Source organism: Trichechus manatus, unplaced genomic scaffold, assembly GCF_000243295.1.
Source record: "Trichechus manatus latirostris isolate Lorelei unplaced genomic scaffold, TriManLat1.0 scaffold00010, whole genome shotgun sequence".
Taxonomy (NCBI): domain Eukaryota; kingdom Metazoa; phylum Chordata; class Mammalia; order Sirenia; family Trichechidae; genus Trichechus; species Trichechus manatus.
The window spans coordinates 28412078-28429183 of NW_004443946.1; the positions used below are offsets into that span (position 1 = coordinate 28412078).

General features: G+C 45.2%; 1 protein-coding gene across 2 annotated transcripts in view; it reads left to right on the forward strand.

Annotated features, from left to right (window-relative positions):
- FLVCR2 (FLVCR choline and putative heme transporter 2) overlaps positions 1-16960 on the forward strand; it is a 64349-nt gene extending 47389 nt beyond the window's left edge. The window contains exons 3-9 of one of the 2 annotated variants that reach the window (XM_023726398.1): positions 2224-2291; positions 3837-3940; positions 7462-7572; positions 8866-8971; positions 9096-9207; positions 9787-9842; positions 16113-16960. In XM_023726398.1, coding sequence (XP_023582166.1) covers positions 2224-2291; positions 3837-3940; positions 7462-7572; positions 8866-8971; positions 9096-9207; positions 9787-9842; positions 16113-16193 — 638 coding nt within the window. In that variant the 3' untranslated portion in view covers positions 16194-16960. Of the gene's footprint in view, positions 1-2223; positions 2292-3836; positions 3941-7461; positions 7573-8865; positions 8972-9095; positions 9694-9786; positions 9843-16112 lie in introns of those variants that run through there. The other variant, XM_023726397.1, reaches the window with a different exon arrangement.
- The last annotated feature ends 146 nt before the right edge of the window (positions 16961-17106 follow it).

Sequence of the window (17106 nt, forward strand, 5' to 3'; positions counted from 1 at the left end):
TGTGTCTCCTTATGGGCTGTCTTGACTCAAGAATGGAACTTCTAAGTGGCTGGGTGGCTGGTATGAGGGTGTGCTTGTTGAGTAAGATGTTTCTGAGCACCTCAAAGTCACCATGACCATCATGGCATTTGTAGTTGTCTGGTGAGACTTCTGTGTTTGTTGCTCACTGTGGCCCTGAGCCACTCGAGAGACTGCATTGAGCTCAACCTTGTGGCATCCCTGAGGTCACCTGCTGGGAGGGGCTGGGACCCAAAGAAATTGTTTCATGACCTGAACTGAGAAATCTGTTTGAGAATCAATTTTAGGGGACTGTATAATAGAGTGGAAGTCCCGGAGTGTTGCAAATGGTTAGCATGCTTGGCTGCTAACCTAAAGGTTGGAAGTTCTAGTCTACCCAGAGGCACCTTGGAAAAAACGCCTGGCCACCTACTTCCAAAAAAATCAGCCATTGAAAATCCAATGGAGCACCGTTCTACTCTGACACACATGGGGTCACCATGAGTTGGGATTGACTTGAGGGCAACTGATTATAGAGTGGTTAAGAGGGAGGACTCTGAAAACACGTGGTCTGGATTCAACTCCTACCCCAGGGAATGGTTAAAAACAAACAAACAAACAACTTATCTCCTATTTTATATAAGAATTTGACCTTCAGTTAACTTTGTAGCTCATTTCCCTGGGAACCTCATAAAGGGAGCTTGTCAGCTACATTTAGGCAACATTGCATATGATAAAGGTGACCTCTGATGAGTAAAGGGCATCTGGACAAGGATACCTGTTAGTATCTACTGGGAAGCCATTCTTTGTGTTTCCCTGAGTATAGTAGCTTTTTTCACTGGCCTGTCCTTTATGGGGACCCTGGAAGTTATGCTGATGGAGTTGTTACAAGTGTGGAACCAGGGTGGTTGCCATATCCACCGTCTCCTTGCACATGATGAGGGTACAACAGGAATAGCTCCTGGATGGCCATGTAGACCATGGTATGGACTGGTGCTTATGGGCTAGTTTCATTGAAGAATGCCTGGGTTGCCCTGCCAGCAAGCTCTGTGTCCAGTCTATATCCTCCAAAGTAAATCTAATATCAAGTATGCCTCTTCAAGTTTTGTGAGCCTCAATGATTAGTGGAAGACCCTGGTAGACAGTACAGAGTAAACTCTGGCAAACTTTTTACCTCTGTGTGCATTTATTCTCATCTATAACATGGGGATAATACTAATATCTACTTCTGGGGTTGTTGTGGGGATTGTCATGTGCTTAGAACCGTGTCTAGTACATAAATGTGTGCACTGCCATTATTGTTGTTATTGGATGGAGGCCTGGAGGCCCTTTCTCCTCTGGTTCCAGTACCATTTGAGCTTCTAACTCACTGTGTGGCTTTGGACAAATGACCTCTTTCTCTAAAGATACAGGTTCTTACGGTATATTCTAGGTACTCTATTTGTTGAATGAATTGCTGAACTAGGAGAGTCCACTAGATGCCTTTTAGCGTCTCTTCTGGTTTCAGATATATGAGATTTTTGTGTGACATTGAATCAGAGCAGAAAGTTGAAGGAGGAGTGGGGGAAAAAGATGAGAAACCACCTTCAGAGGTAGTGGCATCAGGAGATAGAGGTCTGGAGCAGTCTGGAAACGGGATGAGGGTCATCAGGAGGAGTTAGAGGGTATCCAGTAATCCCACTGCCCCATAAAACCAAAAACCAAACCAGTTGTCAACGAGTCAACTCCGACTCATGGTGGTCTCATGTATACAGAGTAGAACTACACTCCACTGGGTTTTGGTTGTGATCTTTTGGAAATAGATCGCCAGACCTTTCTTCCAAGTTATTTCTGGGTGGGCTTGGATCACCAACTTTTCAGTTAGTAGCCCAACATTTAACCATTTGCGTTGCCCAGGGACTCAGAGATGGATGTAGAAGATTTTGACCCTAGAAAAATGCTTTATAGAGCCTTTGTTTCCAGGGCAATGCTAAAAGGATCAGAGAGCAGAAGTGTTTGCCTAAGAAACGGTTAAAAATGACTGTGTTTGGTTGTTTTGAAGTATTTCTTAGGGAAAAACTGCAGAGTAGCATCATACTTCTCTGGATTTTTCTTCGTTGAGGATACCAGTCGCAATGGCAGTGGTGCTGAGGATTTCTGGCCTCCCAAACCACTGGGGGGAGGAGTTAGCAATGGCTCCAGGCAAGGCTGACCCTAATACTGTGTGTTTCTCCCTCCCTCCTTCAGGTCTGAATGCTGGTGCTTTTTATGCCTTGTCCACTCTACTGAATCGCATGGTGATCTTGCACTACCCGGTAAGGGAGTTCCCCAGACACGCGGGGCTCGGACATGGTGTGATTTCCAAGGCTTTCTCCACAGGAGCTGGGCAGCAGCTAACTCTCAGCACTCCCCAGTTCTAGGCAGCATGGTATGGTGATGTGCTTAAGTGATTTGGAGGGAGATGGCCTGGGTCTCAACCCCACATCTGGTGGTACTAAACTGTGTGCTGATGTTACGGTGACAAGCTAGTTAGTGTTTCTGAGCTCTTATTTTCCCCTCTGCAAAGGAAGCATAATTATTGCAAGATGATTTTTAGGATTAGAAAGTAAATAATATCGTGTGTGTATGTATGTATTTGTATGTGTGCAGGTATGTATACATATATGTGTGTATGTATTTGTGTGTGTACATAAATGTATATATATTTATGTAAAGTGCATAGCACGGTGCCTGGCAACAGTAGGTAACTATATACATAGAATCACAGATGAAATACTTAATTCGTAAAATATGGGTACAGTTTAATTTTGAACTCTTGGTTGCTTAGCTTGAAAGCATTTTTTAAAAATATCTCCAGCACCAGTAAGGACTGGATGCTGGGGATCGGACACTGAGTGTCCTGGAGTAAGGAATACTTAGGTCCAACCCTCTTTTAAAAGGACTAGGATCTCACAGAGTCCTTGGATAGCAAATATGGTTAAGTGCTCGACTATTAACCAAAAGGTTGATGGTTCAAACCCACCCAGAGGCACCTCAAAAGAAGGGCCTTGCAATTTTCTTCAAAAAGGTCACAGCCTTGAAAACCCTATGGAGTGCAGTCCTACTTTGCACACGTGAGTTGGAGTTGACTTGACGGCAGTGGTTTTAGTTTAGGATTTCACACTTCCAGAAGTGGTGGGCCATTATGACTAAGTGTTCCAGTTTTGAAGTTCAACAGGTCTGTGTTTAAATCCTAGTTCTTCACTTAATATGGCATGACCTTAGGCTAGTAGGTTAATCTGCTGTGCCTCGGTTTCTTCACCTGTAGCGTGGGGATGCTGATTCCTAAACTTTTAGTGAGGAATCATGAGGATTAAATGAGTTGATGATGTAAAATCCTCAACCCGGTACCTGGCTCATTCTAAGTGCTCAAAAATATGTACAACTATTATCTTCCTGTTCTTTCAGCCACTGACAGCTCAGAAGAACCTAAGAATGGAATATTTGGACATACGTATTTCAGTTTCCCCATCTGTGAAATGGGAATAGTGAGGAATAAGAGAGAAGGGTTGCTGTAAGAATCAAAATTGAAAAATCTATCTAAAAGAGCTTTTGAGAACAGAATGTGATTTACCCTATCACCCCAGCATCCAGTACCATGCATGCACATCTGGGATTATATTATGTTGGGGGAAGCAACTATTCTACGGTTCTCTCCCCAATGGCAGCTTCTTACAGGTCATCTTGCCCCAATAATTTATGAGAATTAGCTCAACTGGAGCCCAAGAGACTTGCCTTTGCCCCTTCACCTCGTGGTGTGTACACTCTGTCCAATGTCTTGTCTGTCAGCTGGGTGATCTTTGGGGCTTTGATCTTCCCAGGGGGAAGAAGTCAATGCTGGAAGAATCGGCCTGACCATCATTCTTGCAGGCATGCTTGGGGCTATGATCTCAGGCATCTGGTTGGATAAATCCAAAACCTACAAGTAAGTGACTCTTCCTCTGGGAGTGGGACTTGGGGGACCCATGTTTTTAAATGACATATTCATTAGTAGTGCGACTCCAAACACTTGGCTGCAACAGCTGGGAGTCTGAGTGGTCAAGCTGGCAGTTTAAATTTATCTTCTCTGAGCCTCAGTTTCCTCATTTATAAAATAGAGGAAGCAATACCTGCCTTATGAGGATCATAGTGGGATTAGAACTAAGGGACATAAAGACCTAGCTCAGTGCTACCCCCATCCTCACCCCTGAGTAGCTTTGTGGAAGGGGCAGATGAAGGAGAAATGAAAATGTAGGAAAGATGTCCACAGTTGGAAAGTTTGTGGAAACTCCAAAGTGGGGAGATGAGAAGGTGGTTTCACTGCTCTGTTCCCATGGCTCTCTTCGATGCTGTGGGGTTAATCAAAGCACTCTATGGCTAGTCTAAGTTGTAGTGTATTATCTTGCCATTAGAGTCCCTGGGTGGTGCAAACGGTTAAGCATACTGAAATGTTGGAGGTTCAAGTCCACTCAGAGGCACCTCGGAAGAAAGGCCTGGTGATCTACTTCTGAAAAACCAGCCACTGAAAACCCTAAGGAGCACAGTTCTACTCTGACACACATGGGGTCACCATGAATTGGAATTGACTTGACGGCAACTAGTTTTGTTTTTTTTTCCTCTTGCAGTTGCCTACACCATATTGGTAAATATTGCGATGTGCTTTGGACCTGACTGCTCAGTGCAATTCTAAGAGCCCAGAGCAGTCTTTCTAAGATCTTCATGTATGCCAGGGTGATCCAGGGGTGCTTATTAGAAATGCAGATTCCCAGTTCCCACCCCCACGGATGCCATTTCAGCAGGGGAATCAGCATTTGTACAAAGCAACCTAGGTACCTCAGTTCAGTAGCCACCCTTGCAGAATGTGCTCTGGAGAACAGAAGCCCAACATTCTCCCCTTCATGTTGCATCTTTTCAATGCTCCGCATGCATTGGGTGTTCAGTTACCACTAGCTGACGGGCAGCTGCTAGGGTTGTCCTGCGCTGGGGCGGGGTGGCATTCTGGGCTGCTTTGTCAATGCCTCCAAAGTTCCCAGTGTCTGGAGGCGACGGACAGTGGCAGACCTGTTCTCTGCCACACAAACTCGCTTCTGTGAGGCCCTGGTCAGACCAGGTCTCACTCTGGCCACCAAAATCAAAGGCCAATTGAGGCCATCCGCAGGGATGTAGCCGCCTTGCTTAACACAAGGAGGCGCCTGGCTCGGCTTAATTACCCCTGGTGGAGACTGGCCGCCGTCTCATCTCTGCCATCTGTAGTTAGTTGCTTCAGCCAGATATGAGGACAGTGAGGACTGGCCACTCCCTAATCAGGGAATAGCACTGTCCCTTTTTCCAGGGCTTGTTCTGTGGCAGGGAAAGGGGGAATTGGACTGTCAGCTGGGCTGGGACATGGGCAGCCAGAGGATTCGGATGAATTAGAAAATACAGTAAAAAAAAAAATACAGTGAAAGGGCTGGGGAGGACAGGATACTTCCCTAGCCTTCTTCAGAACCTAGATGTCACCACTTCCCAGTGTCATGTGACATCTAAATTCAGCAGTCAGCATGAGCCACCAAGCCAGGCAGAGAAAGGACAACTCTTGGTGGGATGAGAGAGCCCTGGGATCTAGTAATTTTGGTGCCAATTCTCATTCCCTAAACAACAACAGCAACAAACCACTTACCATTGAGTTGATTCTCACTCATGGCAATGCCGTGTGTATCAAAGTAGCACTGTGCTACATAGGGTTTTCAATGGCTGATACTTTGGAAGTAGATAGTCAAGCCTTTCTTCTGAGGTACCTCTGAGTGGACTCAAACCACCATCCTTTTGGTTAGCAGCTGAGCACATTAACCATCGTACCACCCAGGGACTTCTCACTCCCTAAATCTCCCAGATTTGCCCAGTTTGATCTGGAGGCTGGAATTTGGGTGGTGAGGTCCCCTTATCTCAGGCTGGGGCTACAGATAGGTTTTCTAAACTGGTCAGTGGTTTAAGATGAAACTATGGTTAAACAGACATGGCCAAAAAAAGACCAGCTTCCGGTGAGCTTGTGTGGTCCGTGAGAAAGACTCGTGATCGTGAAGTTAAGTTGTTTTCTGCAGGGTGGATGAGAACAGAAGGAGGGGAGTAGGATAAAGGAAGGAGGCAACCTTCTACCCTCAGCAGCAGCTTTGAACTACTGGGTGGGAAGGGCATCCTTTGGAAGCTCTGACCTTGAGCTTTTCCAGAGATGCAGCCACATAGTGTGTTGTTATCCCTGTGTACGATACTAGGAAGAGCACAGGTGTCAAATCCCAGCTCTGGGTTCAAATCCCAGCTTTGCCATCTGCTCAACTGGTGACTTTGGACAAGGAATTAGCTGGTCTGAGCCTCAGCTTCCTTGTTTCCTAAAACTGGGGATAGTCATACATTTCTTGCAGGGCTTTTGTAAAGAATGCATGAAATAATAAGTGCATGAAAAGTGCTTAACACAATTTTTGGCACCCAGTAAATGTGGGTAGTCGTTTGATATAACCATAACGTCACTCTGCTGGTGCTCACACCATGTTTCTGGCTTCAGGGAGACGTGTGAAGGCTTCGAGCCTTCATCATCTGAGTCCTGATGATCGTAGCAGGCGGGCAGAGGTTGTGCAGAGCCTGTGCCCTGCAGTGAGTAGTGTTATTGGGTCTGCTTGCAGAAGGAGCCAGGGCGGCAGCAGAGAGTCAGGAGTGGGCAGTGTGGGAAGAGTAGTGCATGCAGGGGCACAAGCAAGGGAGAGCCTGAAGGAGAAACCAGGGACTTTGCTGGTGGTACTTCTGAATGGAAATGTCACAGGGAGAGTTTCTCAGTTTGGCTTTGGAGTCAAACACTTAATACAGAGCTGGAGAATGTTTTCTTTTTTAGTCCCTGCTAACTGGGGCATAGTAGTTGAGACTCAACAGGAAAAGCTGTGCTGGGCCTTGCGAGGAGCAACAGGAAGAACTCACAGATGACAGAGAAAATCTAAAAGATCACTGCCCAGCTTTGTTATGGGGCCTTGGGAGAAAGCAAACAAGCAGAGTCGGATGGCTTCAGTGATGTAGTCCTTCACTTCACTGCCATCTGAGCACAGCTGGTGTTTGTCCTGTTTTTTTTTTTTTAATGGGGGGTGGGGGAGGAAAGGGCTATGCCCTTTTTGCCTGTGGGTAGGACATAGGAAGTCAAGGGGCAGCTTGGTCTAGTTGAGAGGTTTCTGCCAGGAGGGAACACATACAGCAAGATGGCTTTCTGCTCTCCTGGTCTTTCTCTTTGTAGCATTGACCACAAAATAATTCATTAATTATTTGTGTGCTCCTTGGTTCAGTGTCTATCACCCCCATGGACAGAAAGTTCTCTGAGGCAGATGTCCCAGCACACAGCAGAGGGTTTGATGCAGAGCAGATACCCAATAGATGCTTGTGGAATGAGTGAATGAATGATGCTGTTGAAGTTGGAATAGTGTGACTCAACTTTTTTGCCTCGACTTATAGGGAGACAACCCTGGTGGTATATATCATGGCTCTGGTGGGCATGGTGGTATATACCTTGACCTTGAACCTGGGACACCTGTGGGTAGTGTTCATCACAGCTGGCACATTGGGGTAAGTTTCATCACTCACCTGTTTAAGTGGAAAATACCATTCCATTGCTCCTAGAGCTGCCAACATCCTAGTAAGCAATAGTGATCCCCCTATTGACCTCTGGAGATGTGGAAATGGTGCCCAGGGGTCTTGTTTACTTGTAGCACTTCAAAAGGCAGCCGGGTGCTTCCAGGCCCATCCCTGCTGTTGGGATGGAGTGAAGCATGAAGAAAGCCCTTCACAGACCTCTGGGAGGCTAAGAATGTTTAGAGACATTCGCCTGGGCCAACATGGGGCCATAGAAAGTACACAGGGCTTGAAATCAGAAACTCTGGGTCCTGGTGTTAGTTCTGCTGCTGGCTGTCTGTTAGACCACAAGCATGTCACTTAACCTCTCTGAGAGAGAGAATGAGTAAGTGTATCAGAGAGAGAGCGAGACACCTCTTGCACTTAGTGCTTCTCAGTCTGCTACTGTCTGGAGGGAAGTAAGGAGGACTCTGAGCTCCTCCTTCCAGGTACTAGAGAGCCATGGAGATGCTGCTGAATATCCTTTGTCTTAGTTATCTAGTACTGCTATAAGTAGATGGCTTTAACAAACAGAAATTTATTTTCTCACAGTTTAGGAGGCTAAAAGCCCGAATTCAGGGTGCCAGCTCTAAGGGAAGGCTTTCTCTCTCTGTCAGCTTTGGAGGAAGGTCCTTGTCTCTTTTAGCTTCTGCTCTTGGGCAGTCTTCATGTGGCTTGGCATCTCTCTCCATCTCTGCTTCTTTCGCTTGCTTGTTTAATCACTTTTATATATCAAAAGAGATTGATTTAAGACACACCCTACACTAATCCTGTCTTACTAACATAACAGATACAACCCATCCCCAAATGGGATTATAATCATAAGCATAAAGTTTAGGATTTACAACATATATTTTTGGGGGACACAATTCAAATCCATAACACCCAGGGACTTCCCACTCCCAGTACAGGGCCTGTGTGCCCAAGACACAGAAGCCTCTCAGGTGAAGGTTGAACACACCAGGCATCCCACCCCTTCTGTAGATGCTGACCCTGTCTGTAATGATGGCTAGATGTGGAAGCATGGAACCCTGGAGGACTCCTGAGCACAAGGCCTATATGTGGCCTTCTGGGGCTTCCTTTTCCTTGGAATGGCCACATTGGGGATGGCCAGGTAGTTCAAGGCACTGGCACGTCTTGATGGGGAGAAAGGAAACAAGAAAGGGAGTTGTAAGGGAGGAGGTGGACTCCCCATCTTTCTTCATCTGGGAGTTTGCCAATACCATATTTCTGTGATCTGACCTTCAGCTTCTTTATGACTGGCTATCTCCCGCTGGGATTTGAGTTTGCCGTGGAGCTGACGTACCCAGAATCAGAAGGCATATCATCTGGCCTCCTCAACGTGTCTGCCCAGGTAGGGCTCTTATTTCCCTGCCTAGCTTGGCTGGTGCAGGCATTGTATTATGGCAGCTCAGTTACCTCTATGGGCTAGCTGGCTGGACCCTTGTTTCCAGTCTCTCTTCCTTGTGCCTTTCCAGGTATTTGGGATCATCTTCACCATCTCCCAAGGCCAGATTATCGACAACTATGGAACCATACCTGGGAACATCTTCCTGTGTGTTTTCCTTATGCTTGGAGTGGCTCTCACTGGTGAGTTGAGGCCTGAGGGCAAGAATGAGGCTTAGGCTGCTCATGGGCAAGGCTGTTGGCAATTTAGGACCCCAGTGTCTTTGTTGGTTGTACAGATGGGGGAACACATATAGAGGGACAGATGGGATGATTTGTTAGGAAATCTATTTGGGAGGTAGTAACATGGCTTGGTGGAATGAGCATGGGCTTTGGAACCAAAAGACCCAAGTATGAATCCTATACTGTGACAATGACCTATAGAGTCATTTGACCTTGGGCAACTGATCAACCCCTGGGAGCCTCAGTTTCTTTATCTGTGAAATGGAGATTGTTGTGAAGATTAGAGCACTATGTTCAAAGTTCCTGGCAAGTGTAAATTATCCAAAAACAAGGGCCAATGTCATTATTGGCTTCTGCCTGTCAAGGATAGCAATGATCAAGTTGGCCGATGGTGCCCCAGCTCCCTTGAATATCTGAAGTAGGTTTGGGATACCTGTGGCCCTTAGGAACATGAGAGTTCCTTCTCTCGGATGAACTTGACTGTTGATCCGCTTGATGACTCTGTGTCTTTGTTGCTCTTCCTTCATCCCTGGACCTCAGCATTCATCAGGGCAGATCTCCGGAGGCAGAAAGCAAACAAAGAAACTCCAGAGATTGTGAGTATGTGGGAGTACAATGGGGCTGATATCTGGGTCTCAGGCTTTTGATGAGGATGTGGCGACATGGGAGAAGGTAGGGGGAATTCCCAAAGTGGACTGGTTTTGTGATGACTGTGAGAATAGCTCAACTCTCACAAGCATGCCACCCAAAGAGTTTCCTTCGTGGGTGTCTTGGCACTGCTTTTTTGCTGCCCTTCCCTGGGCTGTTCTCCTGCTTTCTTCCTTGAGAAAGAGTGAGAAAGAGTAGCAGGGCCTGCCTCCTCCTGGCCTCCCCTGCATGTACCACTGTTGTCACAGTCTACTGAGCTGTGCCCACCCCTTGGATACTGAGTGAAGCCCTGGGGTCAGTGGCTGGGGAAGAAAGGTACGAGCTTGATCACTCTGTCCCAGTGGCAGAAGGGGAGAGGACCAGGAGTTTGATCTAAAACAGAGAAGTATTTCCCATCTCCTGTCATCAGCTGGGAACCATTTTAACCAAAATGTAAAATATAATTTCTGAGAGAATAAAAGGAAATGAAATCTGAGAAGGAGTGTAAGTGGAGTATTTCTTAAAAAGCAAAGAAACAAACAAAAAAACTCATCTTTTTTATAACACAGGTAGTACATGTTCTTTGTAGAAAAACTACAAAGTACAGAAGGGTATACAGAATTAAAAAAAAAATCACCCTTTAATCCCATCATCTAGAGATGAGATGCTGTTATTTTTTGCATTTATTTATTCATGTCTGTAAGGGTTGCCATGAGTTAGAGCCGACGGCAACTAACAACAACAACGTATCCACATATGTGTGTATATGTATCTGTATGTGTATGTGTGTGCTTATATATATTTATATATATATATATATATATTTCAAACAAAAATAGAATCCTACTCTATCTGCTTTTTTACTTAAAATACTATGAACATTTTACCGGGTCTCTAGTCTTTTACAACATACTTTTAATGATTGCACAGTGTTCCATTATATGGAGAAACATGACTTGTTTAACCATTGTCCTGTTCTTGGGCATTAAGGTTGTTTCCAATTGTTGTTATAAACAATATTGTGAGTAATGGAATATTGGAAGCTAAATCTTTGTGCATTTTTAAGTACAGTGTTTCCTTGATAAATGGATCAGTGGTCATGCACATTTTTAAGATTACTGATGTGTATTGCTAAAATTGTCCTTTAGAAAGGTTCTACTGCTACCTGTAGAAAGGCAATGCTACCACATTATGCTGCTACTAGCAGTGTATAAGTGTGCCAATGCTGAAATCTATCATTTTGAACCTTTGCCAATTTTCTAAGGCAAAAATTGTATCTGAAAGATATTTTTCGTGTTTTAAGGATATGCGTTGGCAGATAGATGATAATCTTTAGTCCTTTACTATTTGTCTTCTGATATCACAGGCAGCAGCAGGTAGTGTGTGGGGGCAGGAGCCCAGGACAGGAAATCACTGGGGTGGTAGGGAAGGCCTTACAGCAGGAGTGAAATTCTCTAGAATGACATGAAGCCCATGGCATGGCCACTGTGGATATAGGCTTTCACCTGTGCCATGTATAAGGAAGGGGACACATTGACATGGTACACTTTGGGAAAAGGTACCTGTCATAAAAGAGAATGGATTTCTGGTGAAAAGGTTTCAATTTGGAATGTGACACGTATTGTGTCAGGTGACATGAGGAGATTTGCTTTGTAGTCTGTGTTTACTTTGGCAGATATAGGCAAACAAGAAGAAAATAAGAATGACCTATAATACACCTAGAGATAACCTAGTAACATTTTACTGTATTTTCCTGTGTTGTTTTCTATGGGCATACATGCGCACATTTGGTTTTCTACCTTGCTTGTTAATATAGCTCGACAGCTTTTCCACACCATTACATTCTACTGCAACCTCATGTCTACATATACCAACCAACCAACCTGTTGCCATCGAGTTGATTCCAACTCGTAGCAACCCTACAGGACAGAGTAGAACTTCCCAATAGGGTTTCCAAGGAGCGGCTGGTGGATTCAAACTGCCGACCTTTTGGTTAGCAGCTGTAGCCCTTAACCACTGTGCCCTCGGGGCTGCATGTCTACATATAGATATTTACATCTCCTCTTGTTCAATATTTAGGTTGTTCTAATATTTTGCTACCACATACAGTACAAGGATGAAATCCTTATTCTTGCAGTCAGATCTTGGTGCACATGGACCAGGTTTGTTCATCAAGGTTGGAGTTGTGGGCTCAGTCTCCTTCAGTGTGGGGTTTTGGAAATGGCACTGAGTAGGAATAGAAGACTTCCAGTAATGGTGCTCATTGTCTGTGTCCCTGGTTAACTCACTATGCTTCTCTGGAAGCATCTGTGGAAGCTTGGTATTATGGGGAGGGTCTACTCTGCTTCCTCAGAGTCATGCTGGAGCAGACACCAGCAGGGAAGCCAAGGCTGTCACAGAGCATCCCTGCTTTGGAGCCCTGTCACTTACACACTCCATGGCTGTCACTGTAACTCAGAGACCTGCACGCAAATCCACTGCCAGAGCCAGTTGAAGACAGGGCCCGCAGCATCACAATCTTGGGTAGATCTGCTCTTTCTAATCAGTGAGGTGTATAGTTTTGATAAAAAGAGGAGAGATTCTGGAAAGGGGGTAATGACCGACCTTGACTGACAAAGCTTCCTGGTTTGGGTTTCCATTATTCTTCTAATTGGTAATTCTTGGCCACATAGACAAAACCAGGAACTGTGTTCCTAGTTTCTTTGATTTCACAGTGATGACTTTGGAGGAGGTGTATGAGTGAGAGAGAGATTACTTAATTTCGTTAGATAGGCTATTAGTTGCATGAATGAAGGCTCCCCATAACAGAGGCTGACCTGGTGCCAAAAGTTAGCAAGATTAAGAGTGGGAAAGTTAGATTCCTACAGCTGCTGCCATAGACTGGCCCCTAGACACTCCTTGGGAAAGAAAGTGCCATTGTCTAGTTGTCCCTGCACACTCCTCAACCTTTGAGTGATGTTGGCTGTGCAGTGCTGTGCCTGAGCCTGAGACCTTCTTGCTAACCAGAAGAACCCTTGAAGTAACAAGCAAAGCGCTTCTTAAAACAGAAGACAAATGCCCAAGTTGGCAGTGTGTACCTAGGGGTCCCACAGGATAATTTCCAGTCCATACTTAGTTCCAAACCTACCTGACAAGTATAACTCAGAAGACTGTTCCCTGCAAACTAGTCCCGTGCCACCCCTTTATGAGAAATCCAAAGCCAAACTGACTCATAGTCTTTTTTTCTATGAATAAAGATTATATATTCAGTGTCTTAGTTATCTGGTGCTGCTATGACAGAATACCACAAGTGGATGGCTTTAACAGAAATTCATTTTCTCACAGTTTAGGAAGCTAGAAGTCCGACTTCAGGGTGCCAGCTCTAGGGGGAGGCTTTCTCTCTCTTTCAGCTCTGGAGGAAGGTCCTTGTTCTGGTTCCTTGGAGATCTCCATGTGTCTTGGCATCTATCTTACCCATCTCACTTCCTGTCTGTTCCCTTGTTTAATCTCTTTTTATATTTCAAAAGAGATTGACTCAAGACAGACCTACACTAATCCTGTCTCATTAACATAACAAAGACAGGTCATTCCCAAGTGGAATTATAACCACAGGCATAGAGGTTAGGATATACAACACATTTTTGGGAACACAATTCAATCTATAACATTCCACCCTTTGGTCCCCCCAAAATTCATGTCCTTGCCACATGTGAAACACATTCACCCCATCAAATCATCACAAAAGTTTTAATTAACTCCAAGTCCAAAATCTCATCTTCTGAAACATCTAAATCAAATATGTGAGAGACTTTAGACGTATTCCATCCTGGGACAAATTCCTCTTCATCTGGGAACCTGTGAAATCTATCTATTTCCAAGGTACAATGGTGGAACAGGAACAAGGTAGACATTTCCATTACAAATGGGAGAAACTGGAGCGAAGGAAGGGATAATGGGCACCCAACAAGTCCAAAATCCAGCAGAACAAATTACATTAGCTCTCAAAGCTTGAAAATAATCCTCTCTTCCCTGAGACCATCTGGGCAATGGCCTCACCCTCTAGACTCTGGGTGTTGGCCAGGCTGTCTGGATTCTGTGTGGAGGCCTCCTGGTCCTGGGCTTCAGCCATGCCTTCCAGGCCCTCTGGGATGGCAACTCTGCTTCCTCGGCTTCAGGCAGCCAGCCCCATTCTCTTAGTCCATCAGAGTGGCGACTCCACTTCCTTGGCCCCTGCAGGCCCTGTTCTTCTGCCCCTTGGACATAGAAACCCCGCCCTCTCGGCTTTGGCACACCTTAGCAGCAGCCCCACACTCCGGAACTGACTTGGCGAAGATCCGACTCTTTGAAACCCAGGAGACCGTGGCCCCACCCTTTAAAACCAAGAGGGCCCTGCTTCCCATGCTCCTTCCAACAGTTCTGCTGATCTCCAGGCTGCTCCAGGATAGTCCTTTACTTTTCTTGGAGGACAACAGATATAGCTCCTTTGGAGTGTTTCCTCCCTGTAGAATTCCAAGAGGCGTACAGTATTCTTTCCTTTCATTCTTTCTCTGTCCCCTTCAGTCTAAGCTGATGGGTTTTCTGCTGTGGTAGTTGGTTAGATTCATCAGTCACAGGCTTAATCTCTTTAACAAAAGATCGTGTAGCCACGTCCTTGGTGAACATTCTAGGACACGTGTCCTTAGTTTGGGCAACACAATTTTTCAGATCTATAAGTTTTGTTTTCATCATGCACAGTTCATTTTTAAGTCCATCTATTTCCTCTCACATTTTACTATTAGCAGCAAGGAGAAACCACGCAGCCCCTTTAAGATCTTGCTTAGAAATCTCATCAGCCAGATAGCCAAGTTCATCACTTATAAGTTATAAAACCAAAAACCAAACCCGTTGCCGTCAAGTCGATTCCGACTCATAGCGACCCTATAGGACAGAGTAGAAATGCCCCATAGAGTTTCCCAGGAGTGCCTGGTACCTTCTACCAAACATTTGAACATAATTCAGATAAGTCCTTCACCACTGCATAAAAAGCATCACCCTTCCTCCATTATCCAATCACATGTTCATCATTTTCTTTTAAAGCCTCACCAAAAGCACATTTAACATCCACATTTCTAGCAACATTCTGTTCTAACACCATATATATTCTCTATAATGACAGAAGACTTTCTCTCTAGCTCTCCTTACTTCTTTCTGAGTCCTCATCAGAATTGCCTTTGATATCTGTAATTCTACCAACAGTCTCTTCAAGGCATTCTAGGCTTTTACTATTAGGCACCTTAAACTCTTCCAGCCTCTACCCATTACCCAATTTCAAAACCACTTCCACAATTTAGGTATCTACTAGAGCAGCACCCCACTCCCAGTATGAAATTCTGCATTAGTTATCTAGTGCTGCTATAACAAAAATACCACGAGTGGGTGGTTTTAACAAACAGAAATTTATTTTCTTACAGTTTAGGAGGCTAGAAATCTGAATTCAGAGCACTGGCTCTAGGGGAAGGCTTTCACTCTCTGTTGGCTCTGGAGGAAGGTTGTTAGTCGAGCTTTTGTTCCTGGGCGATCTTTATGTGGCTTCACATCTCTCCCCATCTCTGCCTCTTTTGCTGTCTTGTTTAATCTCTTTTATGTCTCAAAAGACATTGATTTAAGACACACCCTACACTAATCCTGGCTCATGAACATAACAAAGACAACCCATTCTTAAATGGGATTATAACCACAGGCCTAGAGGTTAGGATTTATAACACATATTTGGGGGGTGGGGGACACAATTCAATCCATAACATGTAATTATGCATTCTCCTTAAAAAAATTCTCTTTGTTGTATCTGTGCACATTATCATTATGGAGGAATTCTGAGGGAGGTGCAGATTTAGCTATTGAATGATTAGCCCAGGCCAATTCTAGGCTGTCAGAATGGGGAGGGAGAGTGGGCTTTATTGTTTCAGTCCTGAGAGTGAGCCTGCAGCAGTGGTTCTCAGACTGGCATGTTGTGTGGTGACAATGGCATCACAGAAAGCTGGCCTTTTATTGTTTTTTTTTCATTAATGACATTGTGATGTTGTGTGTGTAGTGTTTGAGGAGTGCATTTATAGCAGGGGCTGGTTACTTATTTTCGTGTTCTTCATTCCTTCTTGAGGATACTGAGTGGCCTCTGGCTCATATTTCCCACTGTTGAGAGACACTGAGGGCTAGTTACTCCAGCCAGGATGGAGTCCTGTGCCTCTTGACTCTAAGGGGTGCCTGCTTGTTTTTCCTTGTAGAAACCCCAGGAGGAGGAGGAGGAGGAGGAGGAGAGCAATACCAGCAAAGTGCCAGCCACCGTATCTGAGGAGCGTCTCTGACAGAACATGGTAGTGGCAACTCAGGGAACGCCAAGAACACCACAGCCTCGCATGGTCTTCACTGGAGAAGCTTTTGGAGGGAACCAGCTGGAATATTTGTGGCTTGGACAGTGGTGCCTATGCCTCCTGGAACCCCTCAAGAGCTGGGATGGTTTAGTTTGGGAAAATTGCACCCTTTCATCAAATGCAGATTTAGTTCCTGCCCCTTCCTTCTTTTGAGTTATGGGAACTGGTGTTGGGAGAGGCTGGTGGAGAATATTGGAGTCAAAATCCTGACTTGGTCCCTTGCCTTCCCTCTTCAGCTCCATCCCTCATGGAGAAAGCCTGAAAAGTTATCACAGGAAGAAAGCTTATTCAGGATATAACCTTTTCTAGTGTCTTAAGACCCTCACAGAAAGCCCAGTTCTAAGGAGTGGCAGCTGCTGTGGCTGAAGGTCATACCTGGTACATCAGACCGACTCCTAAGGTTCTGTGGGAGGGAAAGCACCATGAGACCAACTCTTTCGGAACTCTTCGGCCTAGATTCTCCTGGCCTAATGTTGAGGTCTGTTTCTAAACCCTCTTTCCTAAGAGCTGATCAAACCAAACATCAATAAACTTGATGAAACTTTGATATGGCCTTGAAGGAGAAATGAATTTGGGAGGGCTAAGTGCCTAGGAGGAAACCCTGGTGGCGCAGTGGCTGCTAACCGAAAGGTCGGCAGTTCGAATCCACCAGGAGCTCCTTGGAAACCCTATGAGGGAGTTTTACTTTGTCCTATAGGGTTGTTATGAGTCGGAATCAACTTCAACAGCAATCGGTTTGGCTTTGGTTTGGTTTAAGTGCCTGGGGAGTCCCTAGGTGGTGCAGATGATTAAGTGCTTGACTATTAGCCAAAAGGTTGGCAATTCAAACCCACCCAGAGGCACCTCA